At 36.8% G+C, this 24816-nt stretch overlaps 1 protein-coding gene across 1 annotated transcript in view; it reads left to right on the top strand.

Moving 5' to 3' along the window:
* Positions 1-24816, top strand: part of UNC5C (unc-5 netrin receptor C) — a 347498-nt gene that overhangs the window by 183929 nt on the left and 138753 nt on the right. The window contains exon 2 of the mRNA XM_045880727.2: positions 19545-19766. Coding sequence (XP_045736683.1) covers positions 19545-19766 — 222 coding nt within the window. The remainder of the gene's footprint in view (positions 1-19544; positions 19767-24816) is intronic.

Below are 24816 nucleotides of genomic sequence, written 5' to 3'. Positions count from 1 at the left end.
TAGCCTATTATTACTTAACATGCTGTGTCCCTGCTTGCCTCTGAACTCCTACAGAACTGGTTTTATTTTCTTATTTTTCATGTTGCTAAACTGTGGCAGAGTGCCCATGGCTTAAGAAACTTTTTTTTTAAGCTTCTTCATTTAATCGAATAAAAGTGAAAACATATTTCGTAAAGCCAAGAATTTTAGCTTTTGTGTTTAAACACATACGAACTTCTTACAAGTGTTATTCATATTGGTATGTCAGCTCAGTCTTCACACTGTAATTGTTAAGAATCTTCAGGAGACAAGTGAAAGAGAACCAAATCAAACGTCCTTAAGATCGAAAGAAAAAACAGAATTCAGTGGTTCACATAACAGACATCCTAGAGCCAGACCCATCTGACTTCAATCCAGATCCACTGACCCGAAAGACGACCTCAGGGCATTCTTTCTACATCTCTCAGTTCTGCCTTTCTCCGTGTGGGCTTCATTCACGCCTTCTTTTTCCATCCCCCATCGAGATGGCCACTGGCAGTGCCATGCTGGCAGGCAGTCCTTTCAGCAGTCCTTTCCTTTCCGTAGAGCAAAATCCCAGATTCCATTTTGATGGCACTGCCTCGGGTCATGTGCTCACCCGGGACCAGTAATTGTGGTCCCAGGATTGGAATCTCTGATGGGGTGGAGGGGAAGTGAATGGGAAACCGAACCATTTGGCCTGAGAGTGTAGGAAACGTTTCTGTCACAAAACAAGAGGAAGTGGACGATGGGCAAAGAAAAACGTGTTTCTACGACATTATCCTCCGTTTAACATGTGATGAAACTAGGGCTTAGAGATGATATTGTCTTGACAATGTGCGTCTCCTGGCACTGAGTCCAGTATGTTTTGCACATTATCTCTCACTTATGCATTCATTCCTGTAACATATCAGGTGAGTAGGGAATCAAAGTAAGGCCTTTTTTTCAGACCCGTAGCACGGGATTCTGAGAATACTGAAGAACTGGAAGCAGTGAATGGGTAAACTGAAAGTCAGAGGCATGAGAATATTGTTTTGAGTCTTTGTTTCAGTGGGATTCAACTTGATTTCCCAATTTATGAAAAAGGCAGTTTGATTTCCCTGACAGATCATACACGTGGAAGTTTTCCCTGAGGTACTGGCAGTGATCGCAATAGAAACAATCAAGTTCAGATAGCTTCCTCGTTCATCTGTTCCCCTAACTATTTGAAGGATTTTATTTGCTTTGATTGGATGTGGTTCTGGTTTTGGTGAGAGTGAAGTGGCACTTTGGCCTGAGGGACATGCGTGGGTTCTAGAGAATCACAGGCATTGGATCTGACCACAGTCCACACTGCCTTGGAGACATTTTTACAAATACTGCATGATTCTGCATCCACATTTGCACAAAACAGCATATCTTTGATGCCCACATTTATGTTAGTTTAGTTTTACTTACTTTTTGACTGACTTTTTGTAGCAGTCAGTCTGGAAGGTATGAAAAGGATAATGATTTCACAAGAACTTGAGTTGAACCCATACAGAGGAAGAGGGAGTTAGGGCTCTGCCTTGAAATCAACCTGCTTATTTAAGTAGATTTAAAGAAAAACAGAGCATGAAAACAACAAATCAGCCTGACTTATCTAAGAGGAGTGGATAAAATAGTCCCTGCAGGAGGAAACGTGTAACCCAATCCAGTAGTTTATCACATCTTCATGAAACCTTGAAATAGCTCTATGAATTTATATTGTTTCCGAAAGCTATGTGAGCCGTGCTGTCTTGCCCTGCCCCACTGTGAACCCTGAAATCAATCCATTGCTCTCCCAAACTTTGGGAAAATGATATGCTGCTAATGTCAATGAACTAGCTGCCTTCACAGAATGGTTTTTCACTCCCTGAGTTTACTGAAGTGGAAGACAGAGAGGGTATGCCTTTCTGAAAATAACCACATGTGCTCAAAGACCTAGATTTTCCAGGCATGAGTGCATTTCTGATAAAACACCTCCTTAACATGGGGAAACCTTGTTATTCTTCCTTTCCACAAATCGTTTGCCTCCTTTATATTTGTAACGATTGCCAACTCTTATTTCTTTTTTGGAGGTTTGATAAAACAGAGGCCCTGGAGAAAGGAAAATGGATACCGTTCAAAGAAATCCACCTCCTGTAACGAAAGAGGCCAAAGCTGTATCCTCAGCGCCCCTCAGCTGTATCCTACCTTTCCACAAATAACCCTCCTTTGCCTCAGTTTACATTAGTTCATAATCATTATTTGTATTATAGGTATTCTGAAAAAGCACTTTAGAGGTGGAGAAAATGCAACTGAAGATATTTCTGGCTCAAGAATAACAACTAGGTATTGTTTTATTTTGCAGCAGAGTTGCATTATATATCTTCGAGTATTTTCCTTACATTTTTTTACAGATTGTCTTGGCTTGTTATTACTTATTTGACAATAATTTCAACAGCGCTAATGCCTCACTCTGTGTGGCAGTTAACAATTTTCAAATTGCTTACACATATTCTGTGCCTATTGTGTTTTATTATTCCTCTCCATATTGTGGACAAAGATTTGCTAAGTCTGTGTCCTTTAACTTAGGCAATAGCTTTTCTAGGTGATTTAAAGCAGTTATTATGAATATGTTGGTTGAATAAATTAGAAAGTAAACCAAATAAAAGAGCAATAAGAACATATCCTTGTGATCTGATAAGAGACTAGCAGATAGAGCATGTATAAAATTACATTAAAAATGTAGCGTTTGTATGTTTCCCATTTTGACCTATAACTAATAAATAGAAGTTGGTACCTCCTTGAGAAGTTCCACAGAGCTGATTCTTCATCAGATGATTCTCTAAGTCTGTGTGTTGAATGTTCTTCAAAGGACATTACTGCTACTAGGAGCTGGGTGGACCTTGGGCAAGCTATTTGGCTTCTTTTTGCCCTGCTTTTTCACCTTTTAAAGTAATGGAAGTAACAGTATCACCCATGGTGTTGTGAGACCTGCGTGAGGGAATAAATCTAAAGTACTTAGTGGGGTACCTGGCCTTTATAAGTGCTTTGTATTTGTTATTTTTATAGTTGTTTTGATGTTGTCCCTAACAATAATACTGCAAGAGAATCATGGACAGTGATTTGATACATCAAAGTTTTCATGTTACGGGAGGCAGCACCACTCAGGCTTACCAAACCAGGAGTACCTGGATTCCTTTCCCAGCTCTTCCATTCATCGGATGGATGGTCTTGGGAAACACACTCAAACTTTCAAAACCCAAGTTTTTGTCTATGAAAAACATAAGGAGCTTATTAGGAAAGTTGCATCCATAGGGTAGCTAAAAAATGAGATGGCAATAGAGTATCATTAAATAATTTTTAAAAATGATGTCATAAAGAAAACCTCCTTCACATTTTCTTAGACATAGTCTCTGGCTTTAAGCAAATGATGGGTAGAGTCCATCATTAAATCTCATTCAGTCTTTTGCCCTAGAGCTGAGTACTCTGGATCAACAACAAATGATATGTGTCTGATCTTTACATTTTTAAACAAAATAAAAGTAATATTTTCTGTTTATTTGTAAAATGTAGAAGTAGGTTTAAAGTAATTGGCACCGTGGCGGGTTTTAATTTGATCTTAGCAGAGAAAATCCCTTAGCAGTGCTGTATTTCCGGTCTTATCTCCTTTTTTCCTTTGATCTTCACTTTTGTTTTCTTCTAAATACATGACATTATTAACAGCGCTGCTTAATTCAGAGGTCCAATATGGTTCCCAAAACAAATTTATCGGGCATAAGTTCAACTGTACTAGTTGGTTAATCCTTTTCCATTTTTGTCAAAGAATTTATAGACCCCAAGAAAAGTACTTCTAAATATAATAGTGCATATTTTTTTTTAAAGCTTAATTGTCTTTAAATGAGACCAGAGTCTTTGGAACTTTTTGTTTACTTGTAAACTTCTAACAATGTTGAAGTATTTGTCATATTTCAGCAGCTAGTCTTTCTCTGAAACATGAAGGTAGACTTAGGTCTTGAAAGAGTTTTTATTCTATAAAAATAGTTTACCTCTTTCAACTTCATGTAAAGATGGTAGGCTAGGCTAAAGTGACAAAGAATGCCTTAAGGGGAACGTTGAATGAATAACTTTGAAGGAAAACTATTTTCACCAGAGACTTGTCCAGATTTAATTAGTTACGGGGGTTAAAGGCAGAGAGAAAAGGCCAGGAGCCTAGAGGGATTTTAGGAGTAAAGTATCAAGGAGAAGTGAGGTCTCACATGGAGAAGGAAGTGTTGCTACTTTAAGGTTTAATAATTTTGTGACCCAGTGTCAAGTGTTGTGATTTCCAGTGGCAGGGGAGGTGAAAATGTGAAACATTAACCAACCCTGTACCTTGCTAGGGGTGATTCATACCCATATTATCTTCTTCAGTATACTGGGTGTATTCAGCTTTCAGAACAGTAAATTTTGGAAGGATGTCATTTGCTCCATCAAAAGGGATAAAAAATGGGGATATTGGCTCATGATAAGTACCCTCCCAGAATCAATGAATTAATTCTTTCCTGGGAAAGTCGTGAAATGTGAATTTATATCACATTGCCACTTGGAAACTATAATTTTAAAGAATACACACACGTGGATTCAGAATTCAATTACCAGAGCTAAAGATAACAACAATATTAATAAAGGTTGTGATGCTTGTTTGTTTCTGTTTTAAAACACGTGCAGAAATTTTGGTGTCATGCAAACATTACTGAAACTATAAATATGCAGTGGTTTTTACTTGTTGATGTTTTTATTTTTAACATTGGTGGTTAGTTTATCCTAAACACTGTAGGACAGTGATTGGAACATAGTAGGCATATGATAGCACCGGCTTTGGCAAGTGACAGATCAAACGAGACAGAGAATTTACCAGGAAAAGCAGGAGTCAATACAAAACATACGCATATATGTTTCCTTTTATATTTTATTACTATATCTGTATCCACACATGTTTGCACGTACATAAATAACTGCATAGAGAAAGATCCAGAACAAAACATACTAAGTGTCAAAAGCTGGTAGAACTGAGGCGTGGGAGGGAGCTTGAGGGGTGAATTTCCATTTTTGTTATTTGCTTCTTTCTTTCTTTTTTTTAAAGATTTTATTTATTTATTTGACAGAGAGATAGACAGAAGAGCACAAGCAGAGGGAGTGGCAGAGGGAGAGGGAGAAGCAGGCTCTGCACTGAGCAGGGAGCCCGATGCGGGACTCGATCCCAGGACCCTGAGATCATGACCTGAGCCGAAGGCAGACGCTTAACCATCTGAGCCACCCAGGCGCCCTATTTGTTTCTTTATTATAGAATTTTAGCAACTGGAATAAATAAAATTTATTTATTATATGCAATTAAAAAATATGCAATTAAAAAAACCGTAATAGCATTAAAAAGGCAATAGTGTGTGGGGTAGCTCAAAAATAAGAAGATAAAACAAATTATCAGGTGAATTCACAGGGGTATTGAAATGGTGCTACAGAGCTTACATAATCAGAAAGTATATACCAGAGCCATGAAACCTTGAGATTGGCCTGGGACATCTACTCCTGCCACTTAATAGCTACACAACCTCAGACAAGTCACTCCGACTCTCTGGGCCTCGGTTTCCTCTTCGAGAAGATGAGACCGTTGAATCAAAATTCTATGTAGATATTTAACTATACAACAAATAACTTTTCTGCAGCCACAGGCAATACTCACCCATGTTTTCCCCACCCCACAGTTCTCATACAGGTACCCAGCCAGGGAGATAGGGCACAAAGAAATAAAACAATTCTCTGAGCATTTTTCCCCCACCTTTGGACCCCTGGCCTCCCTCCCACAGTTCTGAGCACAGTCATGATGGAAGTATGGACTTCTTGACTAGAGGACTTCTAGAGTGCTCTCACATTCTAGAAGCTCTGCTCTTTTTGTGTATGGTGTACTCACACCTTGGATTTTTGTTCGTACCATACAGACCTACTTATCAACCTACCTACCTAACCACACTTACAAAAAGCAATGGATCATTGGGAGCATGAGGAGGACCAGCACCGGGTTCCCAGCTTACAGTAGTGTTCTTCTCACCACCTCCTGCTGGCTCCTCCAAATCAGTCCCTGACAGTAAACCTATTTTGAGAAGTGATAGGGTAAATGGTGTTTGTGTATAGGGAGATTACTAATGAGAAAGCAAATTCTGACATGTTATTTATAAATTATGTCCAAAATTTTAAAAGAGGAAAACTGTAGGAGGACAAAACTATTTTCTATACCCCCAGGAAAGAATGACTCTTGAGGGGCACCTGGATGGCTCAGTCGTCAAGCGTCTGCCTTCGGCTCAGGTCATGATCCCGGGGTCCTGGGATCGAGCCCCGCATCGGGCTCCCTGCTCCGCGGGAAGCCTGCTTCTCCCTCTCCCACTCCCCCTGCCTGTGTTCCTGCTCTCGCTCTCTCTCTCTCTGTCAAATAAATAAATAAAATCTTTAAAAAAAAAAAAAAGAGTGAGGACTCTTGAGAGGACACTAATACAAAATCTAAAGTTTAATTTTTTTACAAAGTAGGAAAATAAAGAGTATTCACGTCTCTACATTTGAAAAAATCTAGAAACAGTTTTAGGAATTTATGTATCTTTTCATCAGTTTACTCAACAAATATCGTCCTTTGGTCCTGCTATGTACGAGATATGGCTGGATGTTACAGATTCATGAATGGATTACACATAATTGTATTGAAATAAGCTCTCTGTGTAGTGGGGCACAAAAAAGGTCAATGTGACCTATCACTGTGTGTTAAATGCAATGACATAGCAACACATAATGTGTAGTGTTGATGCAGAGAGAAGACAATAAACCCATGCTCAAAGAGTCTAGAATGACTTCCTGGAGGGGATAAAATTTAAGATGAACCTGGAAAGAAGAATAGGAGTTTACTAGGCACTGGTCAGAAAGGATACTTCAGGAAGACAGATTAAAGAATTCCTAGTGCTCAAGGGTGTTTAGGAAAATGAGAGAGGGTTAGTATACACAACAGCAATACAACAAGAAGACAATAAAATAATTATGTGAAGATCTTATCTGTATTCAGCTCTATGCTGAATCATTCCTATTGCCTTATTTCATGTACCCCACACACTATCACTACATTGCTTTGTCTGCCCATTTTATTTTATTTTTTAAAGATTTTACTTATTTATTTGAGAGTGAAAGAGACCACAAGCAGGGGAAGGATCAGAGGGAGAGGGAGAAGCAGGCTCCCTGCTGAGCAGGGAGCAGGACTCTGGGATCATGACCTGAGCTGAAGGCAGATGCTTAATTGCCTGAGCCACCCAGGCACCCCTGCCTACCCATTTTATAGTCATGGAAACTGAGATTAGGTGAAATGCCAGAAGTCACACACATAGTAAAAAGTGGTGCTGAGACGTAAATCCAAGTCCGTGGGGTCCCAAAGTCAATTTTCATAGCAATTACCCAATTCATAGTTACAAGAACCTGAAGTCTGTGTTCTCCTCTGGATACAGAAAGCCCTGCATCCATTTATTCAAAAAGTATATATTCAGTTCCAAAGACTATAATAAGCACGAAGTATACAAAGATGAGTAAGAGCCAGTTAGTTCCCTACAAAGTTATTATAAAATGCAGTGCTAGGGCGCCTGGGTGGCTCAGTTGGTTAAGTGACTGCCTTCGGCTCAGGTCATGATCCTGGAGTCCCGGGATCGAGTCCCGCATCGGGCTCCCTGCTCAGCAGGGAGTCTGCTTCTCCCTCTCCTGCTCCCCCCTCTTGTGCTCTTTCTCTCTCTCACTCTCTCTCTCAAATAAATAAAATCTTTAAAAATAAAATAAAATAAAATAAAATAAAATAAAATAAAATAAAATAAAATAAAATAAAATAAAATGCAGTGCTAGAAATATTTTTAAGCCCCTGACAAAGTTGACGGTAGGGCTGGGGGGAGGTAGGTTCTAGGCTGGCAGAGGTAGGAAAAGCAGAGAAAACTTCCTGGAGGAAATGATGGACTAAGCTGGAGCTTCAAGGATGAGAAGGAGCAGGTGAAATAGGAGCGGAGGGTCACTAAAGCAGAAAGTATAGAAACTGCAGGTTGTGTCCAGTGGACAGTAGATGGTCTGTGTTGTTGGAAGGACAGGGAATGGAGTGGTGAGAAAGGAAAGTGCAATTGTACACACACATTAGATCATGGAGGAACTTGTGCGCCAGGTTGATGAGCTTGCATTTATCTTCTAAGAAATGAAGTTTAGGATTTTAAACAGAGAAGTGACTTAGAATTTGCCTTTAGTCAGGAGGCAAAGAATACCACCTATGAGGCTTTGAAAATGTCTGGTGAGAAATGACAATGGCAGTGGAATCAGAAACAGAGAAAAAGAGGCAGATTCAAGAAACACGTGGTCCATAAAATTAGTAGGACTGTTGATTGTTTTTATGCTGGAAGTGAGAAAGAGGAAAAAGTCAAAGACAATTCCTAGTTGTGTGGCTTGTGGGAATCTTAGTTTATAACTTTGAAGTTTCCTATAGTCATGAACTTCATTATGGATCTGGTACTGTATATTTTAGGCATATTATTAATTATTTCACTAAATTTAAGGGATAATGTCTTCATTCCATAGTCACTAAAAAGAGTTTCTAATTTGTGTGTGAAATCTGAGATTATAATTTTTTAATGGTCACGTTTTAAAAATATAAATTGTGTGTTCTTATCACTGATCGTTATTATTTTTAGGTCCTAATTTTATGGCTGAAGCATATTGCCATAGATTTTATTTTCATTGTTTCCAATATTTTGATTTTAATTCTTATTCTTAATTTGGTGACATTTGTCTCCTTTGCTATCTCACCCTAGCACTCTGATATGTTCAGTTTCCCTTACAAGTGAATGTTGAAATTCCCAGAAGCTGGGTTATGGGTGTTTACATTCTTTGTTCTGTCATTTTTCATATACTTGAAAATTTCCATCAAAGTTAAAAAACATACACAGATTTTTTTTTAAAGATTTTATTTATTTATTTATTTGACAGATATACAGCGAGAGAGGGAACACAAGCAGGGGGAGTGGGAGAGGGAGAAGCAGGCTTCCCGACGAGCAGGGAGCCCAATGTGGGGCTCGATCCCAGGACCCTGGGATCACGACCTGAGCCGAAGGCAGACACTTAACGACTGAGCCACCCAGGCGCCCCAAAACATACACAGATTATTTTTTATTTTTTATTTTTTTAAAGATTTTATTTATTTATTTGACAGATACACAGCGAGAGAGGGAACACAAGCAGGGGGAGTGGGAGAGGGAGAAGCAGGCTTCCCGACGAGCAGGGAGCCCAATGTGGGGCTCGATCCCAGGACCCTGGGATCACGACCTGAGCCGAAGGCAGACGCTTAACGACTGAGCCACCCAGGCGCCCCAAAACACACAGATTTTTTTTTATTTTTTATTTTTTTAAAGATTTTATTTATTTATTTGACAGAGAGAGACACAGCAGGAGAGGGAACACAAGCAGGGGGAGTGGGAGAGGGAGAAGCAGGCTTCCCGCTGAGCAGGGAGCCCAACGCGGGGCTCGATCCCAGGACCCTGGGAGCATGACCTGAGCCGAAGGCAGACGCTTAACAACTGAGCCACCCAGGCACCCCTACACATATGCTTATAAAGCATATGGATATAGACAGATTACATCCAGATAATTTGAATTATCATAATACATTACAATGGAGAAATAATTAATACTTTTCATAGTTCTTGGAGCAATTATTCAATTTTAGATGTGTTCACTTCAGTTGAATAAAACTTTTAGAACCTACTAGATATCTGGTGGAGCTGGACTACAGTAAGGAATACAGAAATGACTGGCACTCTCAAATCGCGTTAAAGGATTTTTACAGTTGAACAGTAAGGAACAGTTATCTCTGGGAGGATTAGGACTAGATTTCTCAGTGGCATTGAGATAGGCAGTGAAGAGTCAATAGGAATTAAGGCATCACATGCACAGCTAACATGCACGTGGGAAAACACTGAAAAAGCTACCTTAGTGTAGAATTTGGTATCACCAATTTTGGCTTTGGTGGAACAGCAGTAAATAAGCTGAAAATTGAGTGAATTTTTGGCCGTGTTCTGTTGAACACAAAGTTTCCAGCAGAAGCTGTTATAATTCCACCTTCCATTTAGACATGGGATAGCTCAAATTGAGAGAGGAAAATCAGGAGCAAGTCTGCAGCAAACTAGCCAGTAGCGTAACTCTTGTAATAATCCATTTGCAAGTGGCAGGGACTTCACTTTGAGCAGTGGCAACAGAAAGGAGAATAAGGATTAAGTGTAAGAGAGACAATATGGAGCTGATCTTCATTGTACACGTAGATGAATTGGACCTGAATGGGAGACAGGACTCCAGGCTTCTGACTGTGAGAATGATATTACAGTCAGAAATAAGGAGTTGAGTCAAAAGAGAAGCTAGTTTTAGAGGGAAGATGTTCATCTGATGTTGATGCTGAGGATAGTGTTGAACAAAATAAAGTAGTCTAATCCCATAATGCTTTGAGTTTTGTGGAAGGGGAAAAGAAAAGAGGCAACTAACTTAGTAAACAAGCTGATTTGAGAGTGATAGGTGATACGAAGAAATCCAATAGAATGATGTGTTCTTGAAGACACGCATCAAGAGATTGAGATTGGGTGATCGAGAATCTCTTTGTGCAGGAGACATCTTGAGCTGAAACCTAAATGGCAAGAACGAGAGAGATCTTTTCTAGAGGAATGAAGAGCTTGTACAAATGCCCTAGGGTAGGCCTGATTTGGGTGTGTTCAAAGATACAAATACCAGTCTGTCTGTCTTGAGAATGGTGAAAAGGACATGAGGACATGAGGGTAGGAAATGAAACATAGAGGCCAGCAGCAATCAGATCAAGTGGGTCCTCACTGGCCTTGGTAAAGAATCCGATTTCATTGTTGGTCAATGCAAAGGCATCAAAGGATTTGAAGAAGCAAGGGGGTGGAGCAGAAGATGGTGTGTGTGACATGATCTGATAATTGAAGCCAGTGTTGTGGATGAGATGCCCAAGGGAGAGACTAAAAGAGAGAACCCTGGTAAGAATCTGACTGTACTCGAACAGCAGAGAACAAAGAGAAAGGTCAAAGAAGTAGGATGGGAAGCAGTCTAGTGCTAATGCACAGTTCCCAAGAGAGGAAAAAGTTTCAAAAAGGAGGGAGTGGTGTAATGAAGTCAAGCGTCAAATGAGGCCAGGAGGTTGAGGGGGCACAGTCTTTAGATGTATCATACAATTTTCCACACACAAAATGTCTCAGATTCAACTTTGATTATTTAGTGAGGGAATATATTTAGTCCAAGGCTGTACACCTCATGATATAGGACAATAATACTTGCATAGGAGATAGATATAATTTTATAATGGGGAGACGGGATCTGTACTTATAAATGCTGAAGGACTGCCATATATATTTCTGTTATATTTTGTGTAAGGATTTCTTCTCATTATTTCTGTTGATGGAGTGATTCCTACATACTTCTATCTTCTCATATAGGAACTTCTTTAGGAACAATAATCCAAATGGAAAGGAAAACAACAAAAGGAAACCCTGAAGTCCTTCCCAGGCACTGGACTAGGTATCGATTATGCAGAAATGAATTAAGATAAGCACCATTCCTAAAGCTCTGAACTTGTCTTCTAGTGGGGAAGAAATAATGAACAAGAAGAGTAGAGAGCAGTGGGAGATGATATCAGGGGCTGAGGTCCAGGATTTGGAGGTGAGGGGCCCTTCAGAAGAAGGGATGTCTGATATCTGAAGAATGAATAAGAGTTATGAAACAGGGTGATGATATTGTGGGTAGTGTAATGGCCGGTTTGATCTGACCCTGGTAGGGCTGCGGTCCCTGGTAATTCAAACACTTATCTAGGTGTTGCATGCTCGCTCTTTCTCCCTCCTTCCCTCCATCTCTCCCTCACTTCTCCCTCCCTCCCTCTCCCTCTCTTTTCTTTTCTCCTTTCTTTCTTTCTTTCTTTCTTTCTTTCTTTCTTTCTTTCTTTCTTTCTTTCTTTCTTTCTTTCTTTCTTTTTCTTTCTTTCTCCCCTCTTTCCTTCCTTCCTTCCCTCCCTCCCTCACTCTCTCCCTTTTTCTTTCTTTCTTTCTTTCTTTCTTTTCTTTCTTTCTTTCTTTCTTTCTTTCTTTCCTTCCTTCCTTCCTTCCTTCTTTCTTTCTTTCTTTCTTTCTTTCCTTCCTTCCTTCCTTCCTTCCTTCCTTCCTTCCTTCCTTCTTTCTTTCTTTCTTTCTTTCTTTCTTTCTTTCTTTCTTTCTTTCTTTCTTTCTTTCCTTCCTTCTTTCTTTCTTTCTTTCCTTCTTTCTTTCTTTCTTTCTTTCTTTCCTTCTTTCCTTCCTTCTTTCTTTCTTTCTTTCTTTCTTTCTTTCTTTCTTTCTTTCTTTCTTTCCTTCTTTCCTTCTTTCCTTCCTTCCTTCCTTCCTTCCTTCCTTCCTTCCTTCCTTCCTTCCTTTCTTTCTTTCTTTCTTTCTTTCTTTCTTTCTTTCTTTCTTTCTTTCTTTCTTTCTTTCTTTCTTTCTTTCTTTTTCTTTCTTTCTTTCCAAAAAGTGGCATCATTTATGCAGATTGGTCAAAAACTTGCTTTATTTGCTTAGTTGACTAATGGATACCCTTCTGATTTAATACATACAAATCTGCTCCTTGTTTTTATTGGCAAAACAGTATTCTCTTGGAAGGACATATCATAAATAATTACCTAACCATTCCTCAGTTGATTATTAGTTGTTCTCATTCAGATAGTTAATTCCAGCTGCCTTTTGTTGAAATATTTCATGTATTTTTTTCTTTTTTTAAGATTATTTATTTACTTGACAGAGAGAGAGAGTACAAGTAGGGGGAGTAGCCAGAGGGAGAGGGAGAAGCAGGCTCCTAGATGAGCAGGGAGCCCAATACAGGACTCAATCCCAGGACCCTGAGATCATGACCTGAGCCGAAGGCAGATGCTTAAATGACTGAGCCGCCCAGGCGCCCCTCATGTATTTTTTAATAAACAGTGCTACAGTGAACATCTTTGTGTGTGTGTGTATGTGTATATATATACATACATATATACATATGTATATTATATATGTGTGTACATTATATATACACATACACGTATATTGTATATACACATTCATATACACATATATATGTATACATATGTACACATATACACATGAGGTATATAAACCTCATATACATACACACACACATATATATATACATACATACATACACACACACACACCCCTAGAAATTCCATTATGTCTGTAAGATGTATTCCAAGAAGTGGGATAACCTATTCAGAGGTGTGCAGAGATTTAATTTTTATTTTTATTGTCAATTTTTCTCTACCGTGATGCCAATTTACACTACAGCCAGTATATGCAAAGTCACATTTCCTCAACTCCTCATCAATCATACAATATATTTTAGCTAATCTGATGAGCAAAAATAAACTTACCCTCTTGGTTTACATTGTGTTTATTAAATTAATTGAGAAAGGGAGTAAACGTATTTTTGAAAACAGTTTTCTAAGAGCACCATATAGACTACATGGCAGAGGTAAAGACTGTAGGCAGGAAAACATTTAGGAGGACTTTATATTAATAAAACTCAGAGATCATAAAGACTTAAAATGGGGCAGAAGAAGGTGCCTCTCTTTCACAAGTAAGTGCATCTCCAATAGCATGTTGATTCTGTGTCACCATTAATCATATCTAAGCATGATTTCGAAAGTATTTCTTGAAAAGAAAAAAAAAGTTTTTTTCTTTTGGAGTTGGAATCATGCAGTACCTCCAAATTGTGTAATACATTTAAGGCATTACATATTCAGCTACTTAAATTTAAATGATGAATCCATTAATATGTTGCTTGAAATATAGACCATAGTCTTTGTCTTCCAAAGGATATTTTAATCAAAATATTAAAAATAAGCTAGAGTCTCATTCAAATAGTTAATTTCAGCTGCCTTTTGTTGTAATATATCATGAATTATCTCTCTGATGGATGGGCAGCCAAATGCAGATAAAATTAGCTTTGCAGTCATTCATTTTAAATTGCTCTTGAATCATTTGGAAGTAAATTCCATTTCAGAAGAATACGCTTCAGGTCTCAGACAAAGAGATAATAGTCCTATATTTTATGATATAAGCAATAATAATTTAAGTCTTATGATTCAGAAATATAGAAACTTATGTATTAAGTTGATGAAAATTAAGCCTTGATACATAGCAATAAAACCAGCAACCTAAGCTTCCTAGATTGATGTTCATAGCATAATATTTTCCTGTCAAGATTTAGGTGGAATGAAAGTCTATAAAAATAATACATGGCACAAAGCTTTCTCTTCTTGTATATAAATGAAAAAACAAAGGCTATATGAGATAACAAAAAAGAAATATTGAGATTTACCTGATATCAAGATGAAAATGGTAATACCAATATTGAATAATGGTAGAAATGGAAAATTAAGTCAAATGTTACAGGAGGGTAAAATGAATAATAATATTATATCCAAACTGAAAAGGCAATTATAGTTTTAAGCTAATTGTGAATTCAATGTACAGAATAAAGCCAACTTCGGAAATTTTACTTCGTTAATTTGAACAAACTACATGCAGAAAACTTGTTTAGCGATTTTATTAATCAAGTCATATGGCCCAATTAGCATAATGCCATCTGTATCAGCATCTGGGATGTGCCTTTATACAACATATAATAATTTGGGATAACTGTGGCATGTTGCCAGAAATAAGTTCATTATCTGAAGTTGCTGTTCACAAATTGAGTTCCCATTATCTCCCTGAAGACTTCAGGACTCTTTGGATATTTATATTAAGAAATAAAATAATAATAGGATGCATTCACTGATCTCCCTGCTGAAAAAAAAATTGTTCTTTTATAGCTTTTTGTAGCATGATCTTAATAGTATCAGAAAGCTGGTTTATTTAGATAGTAAAATGAATTGCATGCTAGCAACTGATCTCAGTAAATAGTCTACCAACTCAAGGTAGAATCTCAAACCTTGTTATCTCCATGTATTGAACTTTAAAATCTCAAACCATATTATATCCGTGTATTAAAGAGTCTTCTAGTGGCCTGAAAGATTTAGCCTCAGTGTGGCAGGGATATTACTTGTTTTCAATCAGACACATGAATGGGCACTAGAATACATCCAAAGGGAAAGCCATGAACAAATAAAATTGCACACTTTCCCTTGCACACCATTGCAAACACACTTGCTTAGAGACTTATTTGGAAGCTGAGTTTCTCTCTCTGGAAAGCCATGATTCTTCTAGAAAACATCTAATCATCATAAGAAGCTGGGAAATAGCAAACAAGTTCTAAAACAAAAATCCATTAATAAAGATATAATTTTAATTCTCAGATTTTTCCATGAAGTAGATAGAATGCTCAGTTAACTGACATTTGTAGATAGGACCGACTTCATGGGTATGTGACCTGCACTATCACATAGGACTCTTGGTTTAGTGCTCATCTGTCACCATTCCCAAATTCTTCATACAACGAGGATCCCCAAATCTTCACACTGCATCAGGCCACACAAAGTTTGTAGCCAGTCCAGTTTGTAGATCTTGCTGTTGTTACAACCTCTGGTATTTGTAAATTCATTTCAGGCACTATGAACTCTAAAATACCTCGTGAACCTTTTCCAAATGATCACAGTTGCCATTTGTTGAATATTCATGCTTTTATAAGATTTTTATTGACCTCCTATAATGTGCCTGGCACAGTGCTAGACTTAATGGAAAATAGAAGTAAAAATGACAATAATTCCTGCCTCCAAAAGAGCTTTCATTCTAGCGTTGGGCATTTGTTATATGTTTCTGGTTTTTGAAAATTGGTAATAGTTGCGTAAAACTGGTTGACAAAACTGAAAAGTAGATCGCACCATATGTGTGCAAGGCAGATGCATACATAGTGCAGAGGAGCTAAGTGTTCACAAAAAGGTATTTGTAGATGCTCATTTGCAGATGATCAGTTTTTTCCCCTTGTTAAAGACGTGGTATTTGGAGTTGACCACTTTTCCCTTGTTAAATACACATGGTATTTGAAGATGGTCATTTTTTCCTTATTAAATATGCATGATATTTGGAGATGATTAATTTTTCCTTGTTAAATACACATGGTATTTGGAGATAGTAATTTTTTTCCTTGTCAAATACATATAGATGTAACCACGCTAGATGTTTAAATACTCAGAAGTTTTCCTTTATAATTTTGGCTGAAGAGAATTGGCTTGCTTGTTTGATTTTCAAAATGTACTCTAGAAAAAAATTTAAGATGAAATTTCATTAAAAGACAATTTCTGAAATTAATGCTGAGACTTACCATTTCTGTCTAGAGCAAAGAAACTATTGTCTTAGCATATTTGGCCTGATGATGGGGGAGTTGTTGTCTGCGCCAGTTTACATGGGGGAGGGGCATGGTATCCAGGCCACCTGTTGCAAATGAAGAAGGGAAGAAGTTCCCAGCAGCATGTGAACCCGACGATAATCAGTCCATTCCTATTTTGTCAAATCTACTCCCTTATACATATCTTACTGAGTCAAGGTCTTGAAAATTATCTTTAGATGTGCCATTCCCATCCCCTGAATTGAGCACTAGAAGTAATGTGCCACATTGCCTGATGTGAATTTATCTAGGCATAGATTTAAACACTGTATGTGTGTTATAAGAAATAGTAATAAACTAATATGATGTCGTTGGTTAAGGCATCTCCATAGATCCAACTGAAGAGATGGGGTTTATGCAGAAACTAGAATGATATGTAAAAGAAACATTGTATTTGCCACATAATGAAAATATTTCAAGTGATGGAAATCATTCCTTAATAAGTTGCATATTAAGTGTTATTTAACGAACACCTTGAAAAATCAGCACTTGATGAAGCTTCAAAGCAAGACATAGAATTATTTCTCTTTACTGGTAGTGACCCTCTTGTCTTAAAACTCAAAATTAAGGAAATACAAAATTAATTTGTCCATACATTTTTTTAAAGACATCATTAAATCATTACTATTTTTTCCAGCACTTAACAGAGCCCCTTTTGAGTTGAAAACATATGTGTGACTTTCCCAACTTCCATTAGTCTTCCCAGTAGTTTACAATAAAATAATCAGAAGGAAGAAATACATGCTTTTGGCAAGGAAAGGTAATCAATTTTTAATGCCTATCTTTCTGTAGGATATGAATACATAAGTACTTTGCTACATGATTGAATAAGGTAAGGTAGTAAACAGTCACCTGATATTTTGCAATCATCATTCCTGCTAAAGGAACAAATCTCACTTTCTAAAACGATGACTGAAAGGAAAGTTTTTATATTTTGGAAACCTGAATAAATGCATTAAAATACATACACATTTTGGTATGTATAAATATACACCAATAGTAAAAAAAAAATGAATTGACACTCTGCCTTCTTGAGTAATAATAATTAAAAACAGCAGCTAACATTTTACAGAATTTCAGTTTGATATTTTGTGGCACTCTATTGATTATCAGAACTGTCTGTCATCACATATAACAGTAAGTGCATGGGGGGGGCAGTGAATAAGGCCTTCAAGACCTCAGCTTTATGTTGATGGATCTGTCAATACCTCAGTTCCCCATTCCTTTGCCTTTCTGAACTATGTTTATTTAAGCAGTTTTGAGTGATCTTGCATATTGACCAAAGAAGTTGAAATGATTGGAACCAAGGTTTTTCTTTAGTTAGCAGACAGCTTGGATCCTTGATGTTCAACAATGGAAAAACCAGAAACGATGCCCTGCCAGAAGATAGCAAATTAAGGAAGTAAAGTGAGAAAGGAAGCTAGCTACAGGAAGCATCATTTACATCCCAGTGTCAGAAATTTATAATTGTGAGGAGCTTTGAAAGCTCGTTGTGTCTGTGATGCAAGTGAAGCCAGTTTTTACCACAGAACATATTGGCAAAGATCAAACATGGTCACTGTTTGACAGCTATCCCATGAGCTAGATGGAAAAAGTGCCAGGCCAGGTTTCTTAGCGGACAAATGGCCATTTTACAAATGGTCATCTCCCCAAACGGGGCAACAACTGAATGAGGAATAAAATGAATTTTAAGGTAACATATGAGCAACCAGTCTTTACCCATACTACCTCATGTATTTGCTACTGAATGTGTATACTTTTTTTTTTAAGATTTTATTTATTTATTTGAGAGAGAGAATGAGAGAGAGAGCATGAGAGGGGGGAGGGCCAGAGGGAGAAGCAGACTCCCTGCCAAGCAGGGAGCCCGATGCGGGACTCGATCCCAGGACCCTGGGATCATGACCTGAGCCGAAGGCAGTCACTTAACCAACTGAGCCACCCAGGTGCCCTGAATGTGTATACTTTTAAAGAACTTTTAAAAACTTTTAATTTGGACCTCACACCTTTAACCTTACATATTAGCCTGGGGTGCTTTATCAACTTAAAGAATGAACAATAGTTTTGCTCTCCACTATCTGTCACAGGAAGAAAATTATCAGGTCTAACTTAGTTTCAGTGTATTGGAAGGACTTTTTACCTTGACTTTTGTGAAACATGATGATAGGGTTTTTAGGGCATTTTTGTATTATCTATTTTTATTTGGAACCATACAGAACCCAAGTTATGAAAAACATACCTCCAAGTGTACAAATATCTCAAGTGGTTTTGAACAAGTTTTGTTTATTCGGTGGTGTTGAAACAGCAGGGTGGGAGCAATATATTTGATAATTTTCAGTGCTATAAAAAATGAGACTATTGACTCTTGTTCGTGATAATACTCAGTAATAGTCTAATGAGAATAGGTTTGACTAGTCATATCATACATCTGATATTTGAGGTATAGTTTCTCTAAGACCAGACAGCATTGCTAGGCTCTAGGCTCTACTATCAATCTACTATTGACTGACTTGATATTATTACCTGTATTTCCAGTGCTGAGAATAATCCTGAGCTCAATAAATAGTTTTGGTTGAATGAATGAATAAATGAATGAATATGTCATGCAGTGGCATCTTTTGAAAATAAAGATAGGTTTGAATCTGAACTTAAAGATCATTAATTTCATGTTCCTATTGTTCCTTCTTGGCTTCTTGCAAAGACTTAAGGTTTACCTATGAGCCTTATATTTTTCAAATACATTTTTGTAAGGAAACTGTTTTTGCTTTTGTTAGCTTTCAAGGGGAACTCTTTGTAGTGGGAGGTGTAGTACTATATTGGGAAGATCACAGTTTTTGAGTGAGATAAACCTGGATTCTGATTCCAATTGTGCTATTTACTACATGCATGTTCAGGGCAAGATATTTACCTTCCCTGATGTTGAGTTTTGCCATGCGTAAAAATGAGAATAATCAAAATATTAATTGAGCAGCCAGTCAAGAGACATAACATACTGCCTGGTGCATAGCAGGTGCACACATCCTTAATTAGATCATTTATGAGTCATTATTTTTAAATTAATAGCAAGTAAATGGCAAATGGCTACAATGACTTGAATGTTTTCCACTTTCTTCTTGTTTCACCAGATGACGACTTTTTTCATGAACTCCCAGAAACCTTTCCATCCGATCCACCTGAACCTCTACCACATTTTCTTATTGAGCCTGAAGAAGCTTATATTGTGAAGAATAAACCTGTGAACCTGTATTGTAAAGCCAGCCCCGCCACCCAGATCTACTTCAAGTGCAATAGTGAATGGGTTCATCAGAAGGACCACATAGTAGATGAGAGAGTAGACGAAACCTCTGGTGAGTTTTCCCTGTATTTGGACTACTGTTGAGGATTCACTAACTCACTACTTTGGCATGATGTCATACTGTTCTTTTGATTGTGAGTGATTATCCTTTGGCAAAAGTTTTGGTTCAGTTTGGGTAGAATTTGTTGGTCTCGATCCATGCATTGCAAAGTAAAATGGGATGAATAAGTCTTGATTTGATTCCTGATGGACATAGTTCATGCTGAAAAAGATAAATGAGGAAAATGAATAGATGGGATGAATGGCAAGTGCCCAAGTCAAAGATGAATTTCATTTGTGTGTCAATTCTGGTGTCTGGTCTAAATATCCCTGGGTTCGGGAACATGTTCAACTAAGGATAAGTTTGTAATTTTTATTTACGACTATCAAATGTCAATTCACATGCATAATTTCCCCTTATATTTTTAAACAATTTTAAACGTTGCAGATTCAAAGTATCCTGTGTCCTTTGCTTACATTTAAAAATAAATCCTAATTATCTCTTACCTAAAGTTAAATTGAGAGTGATTGAGAGTAGTGATAGTGTGGGATCCAGGAAGAGGCGAATGGGTGAGTGTAGCCACCATCTGGGTGGGTCTTGATCAGATTATCTTTGTTCCTGGCATGGTGAAAATGCCTGACTTTATTGCTCAGTAAATATTATCTCTGACAGTAAAATACTAAAGGCAGAGAGAGGATAAAGTAGATTTTAATAACCTCTGGGATTTAGATTGGCTAAAAAGGAAACTTTCTTAATAGCATCTTTTTACTCTATGATGGGTGACTTAAGATAGTTGTGTAATCTCCTACAGTTATTATAAACTGGAAAGATGTGTATCTTTCTACAGTGGTTTAAGTGCTTTTGCTCCCTAACAGTGAGAATAACAATGGGAACTTTCAGATCCATTCCAGATCTATGATTTTATAATATTAAGACATATATCTTAAATATTAAGATTTCACTGAACAACATTTCCAAGCTAAATAGGAAACATTTAAATATCTTTATTTTCTTTCATAAATATCTCTCCCTACTAAAATAGGTACATGTTTTCAAAATCCAAATTGTAATTAATTCATCTTTGTATCCGAATGTCAGATTAACCAAGGTTGAGCAGAGAGCAGCTCTTGAGGGAGATCTATGTTCCTTATCTCTAACAATGTGAAGGGCATATTGAGGTGATGGGACATAAAGAAATGGAACAGACTGTGAGAGCACAGAGAAAAGGCATCATTTAGAAAAGCATGTGAAGCATATAGTGATATAACACAAATGGGTCTTAGACAATCAGGTGGCAGCTCTACATAATTGTTTGTCAATTTGTGAATCAATATGCTCGCTGCCTGCAATCTGATGGCTGTAGAAATAACTGGGTATCCAACTGTACGGTAGCTTCACTTCAGGGAATTGTCCCACCTCTCGTTCTAATTACTCAGAAAATAACTCCACCAGATGTCTACAAAATCTCAAGTGAATTAGTTTTATTTGTTTCAGCTCATTTACTTGTAAAGATTTCAAATACACAAGTTTTAACGGTAAGAAGCAAAAGAAAGACATCACAAAAGCTAAGATGAAAGTCACAAATATATTTAGGCTTCTCTTTACTGAGTTAATGAAAATGCCTATACAGGAAGATTAGGAATAAAACCTAAACTGCTCTGATATTGGGCACCTCTGCCAGCTTCATGCTATGTTGGTAACATACACGTATGCATGTGTGAACATATATATCTATTAGTAAGACATTTCCCTTCTTAAAACATTATATTTTTTATTATTTCCACATAAAATTAATTAATATTGCCTACACCAGTCATTAAGAATACCTTGCAAAGCATTTATAAATGGAACTATGTGGCATGTTTCTCTTCAACTTCAGGATGGGACAGATGAGGACTAAGGGCAGAATTGGCAGCCGCCGACACTTGCTCCTCAGATTCATGGATGGAGTGGAATGCAATGTAGCTTTGGGCTGTCTTTCATGTTCATCCAAAACTTTACAAGAAAGCCAGCATCCAGACAAATGTATTACCTTTCAAGTTAGAAAAAAACAAAGATGCCCTCAGATATCAATACTATCTGGAATGTTCTTAATGTACTAGCCTGTGCAATTAGGCAAGACAAATAACTGAAAAATATAAAAATTGTTTTAAAAGGCAGAAAATGATCATTTTTGACAAATAGTATGATTTTGTATATCTGGAAAAAGTGCATTTTTAAATTAAAAAAATGACAAAACATCAAGAGAATACAGAAAAGTGGCTGAAAAAAAGATTCGTATAACCCATCGACTTTTCTTTTACAGATGGCCATTCAAATTATAATGGAATAAAAGATATCATTTGCAATAACTATGTAAAAGAAAATATGTACATATAAAGTTAACAAGAAATTTGCAGAATTTTAGAAAGAAAAACTTTAAATGCTACTCAGAGTATGAAAAATACAATGATTTATACAAGTGGAAAACTTACCTTGTTCTTGGATAGAAAGACAGTATATTTATTTTTACAATCTTGCAACTTAAAGAAAAGTCTCTTCTGGACGGTTTCAGAGATTGCAGTCTTTGTACAATATGAAAATGTAGAAAGACAATATTTTTAAGTGTTTGCTGTTTATAAATGAATCAATAAGTCACCAACATTGTATGAAAAGTAATTTGTGAAAATAGCCGGAAGAATTCTGACATAGTGGTATAATGAGGGAACCCCAGCTCTTTGTAAATATATTGCAAAACTAAAGAAGTGAAGAGTTTGATCTGAGCAGAGAATAAGACATACAGATTAATGGATTAAAATAGGGACCAGGAAATACTCAGTTAAGGCATTTTACAATGTGTTAAGATGGGTTTTCAGTCCACAAGATAGGCAGTTGGAAATTAAATGAATGAATAAATAAATAAATCTTGGATTTTATCTCATTTATTAGAATAAAATAAATTCTTGATGTTAGGGCTTAATGTGATCATCATCACCACCACCACCACCATCATAATCATCACTAACATCACTAGAAAATTTTGGCAATTGGTTGGTTGGTTGGTTGGCTCGTTTCAGTGGTAGGGAAAGCCTTTTTAATAAAGACAAAATTAAGAAGTCTTATAAGAAAGCATTCTTAAATTTGAATATCCAAAGCCAAAAACCCCAAAAGCCAAGGGACAAATACACACACACAGGAATATATCTGTGGACATACATTAATCCAACGGCTAGCTTAATTAATATATTCCTAGTTTTTAAAATATATATATTTAAGAAAAAGATCAGCAACTCAACGGAAACTTGAGCAGAGGTTGAACATGAAGATGCAGGAAAAGAAATGCAAATTGGTAAATAAGCATTTAAGATATTGTCAGGATCCAAACAGAGTGTTGGTAAAGGAATGGGATAGGGAATATCTCATCCTTTGTTGATGAGATTGCAAACTGGTACAATCTTTTTGAAGGCCAATTTGAGAATACCTACCAATATTTAAAAGTATATACCCTTTCACTCAGTAATTACGAATTTAGGATCTAAACTAAAATTCCAAATGAGCACCAAGACTGAAATACAAGGTTGTTCCTTGCACCCTTTTTGCAGAGGTGGATTGAGTCTGTTCATCCCTGCATGGACTATTGTGATGCTTTTTAAAATAATGAGGTTTCTCTATATGTGAGGCTGTAGAAAAATCTCTCACATAAAATTTGAAGTGAAAACCAGAGTACAGATCACTGCATGTAATATATCCTCATTATGTAAAGGATGCACATATATTTTTCTATGCATTGGGATGTTTTGGAGAAATATATAAGCAGTTGGCCGCTCAAATTCTGGGGTGAAAGGAGATTTCTTTTATAATTTTGTTTTTTTTTCCAATCCTGTGAATGTGTTATTTTCATAATAAATAATGAAATCTGAAAAAAAAGTCCAAACCATTTTATTGCATCTCTTTGCCTATTGTCATAAATCTCCAATCTGAACAAGTATTGGGGGAAAATTTGTGGCCTTCTTGTATTAGAGCTCTTTGCTTTCCCATGAGGTCAGAAGCATTTTTATAAATGGAATTGAAACTGAAATACATGGTTTTGGGGATTTTTTTTTTTCCCTGAAGTTGGACTCACCTGCAAATTTGGTTCTCAACTCTTCATTTAATACAGTCTGACTATAGTCTAATTGGGGGTGTAGTGGTTCTTAAGAGCAAGAAACGTTAGAATACATCAAGTCTTAAAGTATATTACAAATCAGAGAAATTTCTTGGCATTTAAAAAATCAAATGGTTCTCAGATGATGCAGGAGAGAGAGAAGTCACTGCAAATGAGTTTGGTTTTATAGATAACTCTGACTTAGAATTATAATATTTGGAAGCATGTTCAGTAGAATCAGATACATTGAAAAAATCAAATACATTCTCGAAAACCCTCATCAAAGATAACTTCACATTGAAAAACTGCAAAACAATAAAACTGGAAAAAAAATTTCTCCTCCAACTCACAAAATTCTTCCTTTTAAATTATGAAGGTGTTAAATAGACTCTCCAGTTCTGAAATATGAAGTAAACAATGATTTGTACTCCCTGAGCAAAGCTATACCATTGATGATAAAATGTACTGATTAAAGATCATTTATTACTGTTAATGTTTGCCTTCCATCATTTAAACCACATTTGCATTTCTTGCAACTATGTAACATAAGAAACAAAAAAGTGGAAAGTAGTACATATTAGATGGTTTTGAAAATTTCAATAGTCAGAAGCTCTTGATTTGGTAATATAGTAATAAGTATCAATGTTCTTTCAGAATTCCATAGAAATCTTGATCTGCTCAAAATTGTATGGTTACATTTTTAAGAAAATCTCAGGCTTGGCTGCTTGCTTTCTATTTACTTGAAGTCTTTTCAACCCTTGTTTCCATGGTACCTAAGATTTACCGTCAAAAAGCAAATATTTCTCTTCTACAAAAAAGCAGGGAGGTTAGAAAACCTCGGTTGGTTTGAAATTTTAATAATCCCCGAGATTTTCCCTTCTCCTTTTTAATTATTCTCACATTAGCAAAATATTATCTGTTTTGCCAACTCAACAACAA

The sequence above is a fragment of the Mirounga angustirostris genome, unplaced genomic scaffold, assembly GCF_029215605.1.
Source record: "Mirounga angustirostris isolate CCGP_5_RB_7025 unplaced genomic scaffold, mMirAng1.0.hap1 SCAF_2, whole genome shotgun sequence".
NCBI lineage: Eukaryota > Metazoa > Chordata > Mammalia > Carnivora > Phocidae > Mirounga > Mirounga angustirostris.
The sequence above is the reverse complement of the archived record's forward strand: the minus strand, read 5'-3'. Positions and strand labels throughout refer to the sequence as shown.